Source organism: Orbicella faveolata, unplaced genomic scaffold (assembly GCF_042242905.1).
Source record: "Orbicella faveolata isolate gen_17 unplaced genomic scaffold, um_ofav_v1 contig_27, whole genome shotgun sequence".
NCBI lineage: Eukaryota > Metazoa > Cnidaria > Anthozoa > Scleractinia > Merulinidae > Orbicella > Orbicella faveolata.
The window spans coordinates 9082493-9089451 of record NW_028301555.1 but is presented as its reverse complement, the minus strand read 5'-3'; the positions used below and the strand labels follow the sequence as shown (position 1 = coordinate 9089451).

At 37.9% G+C, this 6959-nt stretch overlaps 1 protein-coding gene across 1 annotated transcript; it reads left to right on the top strand.

Moving 5' to 3' along the window:
• The first annotated feature begins 763 nt into the window (after window positions 1–763).
• On the top strand, window positions 764–5951 carry LOC110039899 (neuroglobin-like). Its single transcript, XM_020745071.2, has 3 exons — window positions 764–1550; window positions 3868–4096; window positions 5223–5951. Exons 1-3 carry the CDS (start codon window positions 1399–1401, stop codon window positions 5355–5357), a joined length of 516 nt encoding a protein of 171 aa, XP_020600730.2. The 5' UTR covers window positions 764–1398; the 3' UTR covers window positions 5358–5951.
• The last annotated feature ends 1008 nt before the right edge of the window (window positions 5952–6959 follow it).

Genomic DNA, 6959 nt, shown 5'->3' with positions numbered 1-6959 from the left:
ACTCTTTACTGGACGTCTAAGATAAATTCAGCCATTTTAATAATTGTCCTGGCGTTGAACACGTTCACATCTGAGTCCACGACTTCAAAGTTAATTGTCATAACTTTCCAATTAGTTGTCGACAACCAAAATTGAGTCGACAGCTATCACGGCTCTATGCACAGGCGGCCCAAGCTCACAATGCGAGGAGTTTTTTTTTTTTTTTTTAATCTTTATGCGAACGTTCAGCGCGCGAAACGTGACACGGTTACCGTCGACATCTACTATTACATAACGACCGAGTTTGGTTACGCGAGTAAAGAGTAAAGAGTACTCTTTCTTAGTAGAGGAAAACCAAAAAGCGACAACTTGCTTAAATAGCTTCGGATCGAGCTGAGAAGCGAGATGACAATAGAAAAGACAACAAGGCATTGAGGTGAGTCATTTTTATTGCAAAAATACCGAAATTTCAGCTATAATGTCGATTACCGTTTTTCCCCATACAAACCTTTATAAATTCAAACCGTTGTAACACAACACCAGCACATACTGCAAGGCGAAGGTCACGTTTCGCGTAACCAAACTCGGTCGTTATGTAATAGTAGATGTCGGCGGTAACCGTGTCACGTTTCGCGCGCTGAACGTTCGCATAAAGATTAAAAAAAAAAAAAACTCCTCGCATTGTGAGCTTGGGCTGCCTGTGCTCTATGAAGCTTTTCCGTAGGCTAAAGTCATCGATAAGTTATGCGAGACGTTGGCGACTTGCGTGCGACTGTTATGGTTTGTCGCTGAAACCATGGCAACAACGTGACAATGATGACGGCTTCGTTGCCAAGCTGGCTCGCAGACAGGAAAAAGCTAGCTATCGACAAAAGCTTTTATAACTCACAATTTGTTTTCCTTTTGAAAAGGAAAGCTATTCAGTTGTCAAGAAGTAATCGACTTCACTCTGCATTGTCGTATTAAATATTTGTCCACGATGGACTCCCTTATCTTTCGAGATCCTCTGAGTCAGTATCGTGTTATAGGTTTCCACAAGAAAATTGTTATAAGCATTTCCAGCTATAGTTTTGAATGCGCTACTTAACTGCATGCTTAGAAGCGCGCTGTTACGACATATGTTTCGGTGTCATGCAAATTTTCATTTGAATCGAAGAAAACTAAGAAAATACAAAATAACAATGATATGGTTAAAATTACGAACATTAAGAAAGATCGGGAACATTTAAGGAACAACTTCAAATATTGTCAAATGCGCGTACCTCGTGACGTGTCTGTTTTTGTGGTATAGGTAAAAAAGAAATAATAAACAGGGTTGGTCAATTAGCAACCGACAAATAATATTCATCTGGTTTTCACCTGGTTATCTGTTGTCATTCTCTAAGGGGCTATTCGTGATCATTGACGGCTTGCTTGATAATGGGATGTTCTTCGTCGATGCAAAATAGAATGAAACTCCAGAAACCTGATATATCGAACAATCTCACCGACGATCAGAAAAATGTCATCAAGAAGACTTGGATAACGATCGAGGAAAACCGCACAAAAATTGGAAAACAAACCTTTATCAGGTGAGAGTTGTGACGGTGCAAAAAAAAAAAAAAAAAAAACTAGAGTATAAAAGATATGTGCGGATTACTGTGTTGTATATTGCATGGCTATGAGATAAGGATGACATTTTAGGGGACAAGGTAAAGAAGAAATGAAGAATATCAACATTCAATGTTTTTCAAAACTTATAGTTTTTAGCATAAATTATTAAGGTGTCAGCTGCGTGTGGCAACATTAATGAATTTGAGGAACGATTTAACAAACCACCAAGATGACTACATCGGATAATATTGTTAGGTTACAAAGGGGAAGGTAGGGGCAAAGTGTAAAGAATTGTTACATTGATTAGCTATTTTCCAGGGGTTGTGTTCTTGAGAGCCCGTTATTCATCAAAGTTAAACTTAATGAATGCAATTTCATTTATTCATTTATTCATCGCAGGAGGCACGAAAACCCAAACAAATTTTAATTTTGCTAGAGTGGTCATGTTAGTCATGCCGTTGCAGGGCTAAAGGCAAATTCTTTTAAGATACTAGGTGCGGTAGACCATTTTTTCTCTTCAACGTACGAGATTTTCATGAAAGAGGAAGCTTTGTTTGGTCTACAGTTACGGCCTATATCGAGGAACAAATTTACTCGGGTACCTTAATTTACCCCTGAGCTGCGGCTGAGTGGAGACAATCATAAAATACATTAGTACACCATTTTTACACTTTACTTGCGTTCAGTTTCGAGACAAACCTAGTTGTGGCTCGGGTCTCGGAGTGTTGTCATGGTTGTTAATAATAATAATATGACATTAAGCAATTGAGGCGGTGCTCCGGTGAGGAGAAGATTGAAGAAGGCTTCTTTTCGTCTTTTTATTCGGTTGATTAAAATAAATATTATCATCGAGAATCCTGAGTCTCACTACAACGGAATAAAAGCTAAAACAAGATGGAGGACGTTTCTGAAAGTCTGAATAAAAGCCAAGGAGTGAAGAACAAACATCTCTCAATGGTGTATCCTCTCTTTCTTCTGGAGTATTCTTTCGCGAATTGAAACTCACTAAGTCGTGCGGATAATGAGCCTTCAGTGCTGATTCCTGAAGAGATATTAAATACCTGGGTAATTGAAAGCAAAAGTAAAATATGGAATAAAGTAAAGCAAGAGTAAAGCAACAACGACTAATCGTACAACGACAAGAAGGATGTTTTGTTATCTTTAATTATAATGCAGTAATGACAAGAATACGTTGATGGAGTTGTAGTTATTTTTATTTTATTTATTTTTATATATATAACTTTTGATACATGTAACTTATGGATTCTCGACCCCTTTTGCAGGCCTCCAATAGCTTCTTCTATTTTAGATACGTTTTCACGTTTTGTATTTACATGATTGTATATTTGCGCGTTTTTCTTTTCTTTTCTTTTCTTTTCTGTTGTTATGTATATATTTAACCTGCCATGAATTGAAATAAATTAAAGAAAGATAAACTTCCTTCGTCTTCATTTACCTTTCAAGACAACCCATCGCGCGCCACATGTCTTCAGTTTATAATATAATGTAGTCTTGATCGCGATAATTTAACTAAAGAGGCTGGCAGAAAGTTTTTGAACTTGGATTAGGGATTTTAGAAACAAAATTCGTGCCGTCAGAAGACATCGTTGAATTTTTGCCATACTACTCGATATTGCTGACAAGCTGTTTTGCTTCCCACTCGATGTAGCCTAGCAACAACAATTATATCTCTTTAAATTCGGACAAGTATGAAATCTGCACTTAAAAACAGGAAGTCTTGATCTATTTTGTTTAATTTCGAACCACATACAACGGTTTGAATTACACACTTAAGTCGAATTTTGAGGGAAACTAATGACTTTTGCGAGGTCAACTTTCAGGTTAAGGCAATTTACTGGAATGAAATCGTCATAAAAACAAGCAACACATGTTTTCTCTCATATTTTAGGTTTATTTCTTGTTAAAAATGGGGGGGGGGGGGGGGGGGAAGGATCCCGACTGACATCAGTTTCTTTTTTGATATCCATAAAATTCGCTTAATATGTTATGACAAAATATTCACAAGGCTAAAAAATGTTTAAAAATGTTTAAAAACGTATAGTAAAACAACAATCGTTTTCGACATCATGTCATCTTCACGATAAAGAAGCCGTCCGTGACTCGCATAATTTATAACTGATGGGTAATTCCCGATGGGAACAGGTTCGCCATGTAACAGTGAATTTGTCTTTTTAAGCGGAAATGTTATTTTCTTTGCTATGGTTACCTATCTTTAGGACAATACGTGACGTTGATGTTACAGTTGTAAACAACACTGCTTTCTTTTTTGTGTAGAGTTTTCGAATTAAACCCTCAGATAAAGAAGATGATGCCTGAATTTATGACGGCTGATCCGATAGAGGAACTAAATTCATCCAGAAAACTCTTCGGACACAGTAAAACCCTGATGACTTGCCTGGAAAATGCCGTGAAGTCACTCGACGATAATGAACGTTTTGTTGCTTACCTTGTTGAACTTGGTAGAAGGCATCAGGTCCGTCCACTTAAAGCTCCGTATTTTGAAGTGAGTAATGAGAGCATGTCGTGAATTAAACGCTCTGTTTATCTCTATAGAAACAACGACGATAAATACGATATGAGGGAAAGTAACATATCAAACACGGCAGACAGTGTTTCATCGAGATATCCAAACACCGAGAAGAGAGTTGAAAGTACGACGCGAAGCGGAGTATTTTTGACGGTGGTTTGATAGCCGATGAAACACCGTCTCGAGTGTTTGGTACATCTTCTCAATCGAAACAAAAACTAAGGTGAGTAAACGGAGAAGTAAAATCGTCAAAAGCTATGCTAATCAAGACCGGGTGTCCAAACCTCCTTCACGGTTGCGATTTTCTTTGTTTTAACTTGATGAATTATTACTGAGTTTGAAAACTGACATTCTAAAACTGCCTCGAGGTCAACACCGCAACTTATGGACTGAAATCATGGCGTTACCTAGCGCCAAAGCTGTGGAACCTGCTACCAGATTCATACAGAACTTTTTAGAACTTTTTAGGCCATCTAAGACATTATCAAGAAAATGGACCTGTTGGGCCTTTTAACCTGACTTACTTCATATTATCATTTTATTGACTGTACGTTTTTACTTCTTGCATAACGTGTAATTATTTTAGATTGTATTTTATCCTTTTATTTATGTGGAATACCTGTAAATTAGCTGGTGTGCCATTTCATGTCACAACTGAAAAGCTAAGTGTATGACAAAATAAACTTGTATTGCAATGCACTGCATTGCACTGCACTGCATTGCGTTGCGTTGCGTTGCTTTGCGTTGCGTTGTGTTTTCAAGGTTGTGTTGTGTTGTGTTGGTTTGTGTTGTGTTGTGTTGTGTTGTGTTGTGTTGTGTTGTGTTGTGTTGTGTTGTGTTGTGTTGTGTTGTGTTGTGTTGTACTGTATTGCATTACTACCTTTCAAGACGTTGCGTTTATTTCGAACATTGCCCGGTCGGTCGAGCCAAAAGTGTCTTACCATTTACATTCTGACCGAAATTTCAAGAATTTTTGGGTAACTGGAAAACAACCAATATTTCCTCATTCTTCCCTCTTTTTCTGTCTTATGTTAATAATTGATATGTTAATGAAGTTATTTCACCTCTTTTTAACAATTTTGGACCTTTTTTTCGTTTTTAGGTGATACACGAAGCCCTCATGTTTTCCTTAAAGGACGTTTTCCAGTCGGACTGGACTACAGAAACATCGGAATCGTGGAGCGCGTTATTTCGATACATGTCCGAAGCAATGATCATAGGACTTAATGACACTTAGATCGCCCTTCCACGTGTATCAATGTTGAATCAGATACGAACAAGACTGAATTTTGATGTTTTTTTATAGCGTTTAAGCAGAATTTTGAAAATACCCTCCTTAGACGAAGTCGAATGTTTCACCTTATATTTCCATGGTGTGGCGACTGTTTGGGCCACCGGACCGTAGTCAATGAGCACGATAATCGGTCTTGTTCGACCGCTTTCTTTACTTGTTTACATTTCTTGTTCGTGAGTTTACAACAATACTTAGTCTCATAGCGGACACTTCATGTCACGTGGCTGGCTGTTATAGGCATAATTCTATAATCATATAATGTTTCTGTGTAAATAAAATCCCTTCTCAACGGCGAACATTGCTGAGACACTACCGATGAAAGGAAAATTCTACTCAAAAGTACCATTCGAAGCTGAGTGCCCCTATTTATTTGTATATATTTATCAGCGCGGTAACATCAGCGTGATGTGATTTCAAGAGCAGGCTATTTTTATTGGAATGCAATCTGACTAAAATGTTCAGCAGAGAAGGGATTGTAAATATCTGATAATACTTGCTGCAATAAAGCACTACTTTTTCCAGTTGTGATTTGATAAAGTTTGGTGTAATGAAGTTTGCTTCTATGAACCATTATTCGAGAACCTTTGGATTGCGGCATATAAGGCTTCTAATCAGCTACTTTTTCAGTTTTGAAACGCTGCACTATTTCGAATCTTTTACAGTTTCTTCGCGATTCTTCGCCGAAACGTAACGCCAAACGTTCGCGATTTTTCACCGAAGTCGTATTGATATGGATCATTACCTGTCGAATTCGAAATTGAAGACAGCGACAAAAGCAGCTTTATCGACGGTTACTGACTTCTCTTCACTCCGAAATATTCTCTTTTTTTTTCTTCCTTTGTAATTTGTTATCCTTTTCTCTCTTTCCAAAAAAGTGCCTGAAGTCCAGCCAGATCGCTCTTTTTCCTTTCTTCAATCAAGAATTAACATTGCGTTACTAAGTAGGTGACTGCGCAGGCCCATGAATTTTGTCACGTTCAGATTTAAGTCTCGCAACATATCAGAATCAGAATTTGATCCAGTCGTTTTCTCTCTCGTTTGTTTGGTTATGTAAGAAATGCTTCAAGAGTAACCCAGAACAAGGTACGACAAACAGGCTTTACTATCGCTCTTACTCTTGATCTTTGAGATCTGCCGACCAGTGAACTGTTAGATCAGCCGAGGTCTTTCACAAAAACCTGTGGTGACAGGGCATCTAGTGTATGTGCCCCAAGATAATGGAACAATCTGCCACTTGCCTTGCGCAAGTCGAAGTCTGATCGAGAGCTTCAAAAGGGGCCTTCAAACATACCTCTCTAAACTATTTGTAGAGAGCTACTCACTGTTTTTGTAGACATTGTTAACATTTTCGAACTGTACTTAGTTTTCAAACCTTGTTCTTTTTGTATGTACATGTCATTACTGATTCTATAGTTTAATGCAATTCTAGCTTTGTAAAGCGCCATGTAGGTAGGAATAGCGCTTTGCAAACGAAGTTATTATTAAACAGAACTTTTGGGGTAAAAACGATCCACCTTGGTGCATTCCTCTATTGTACGTGTTTAC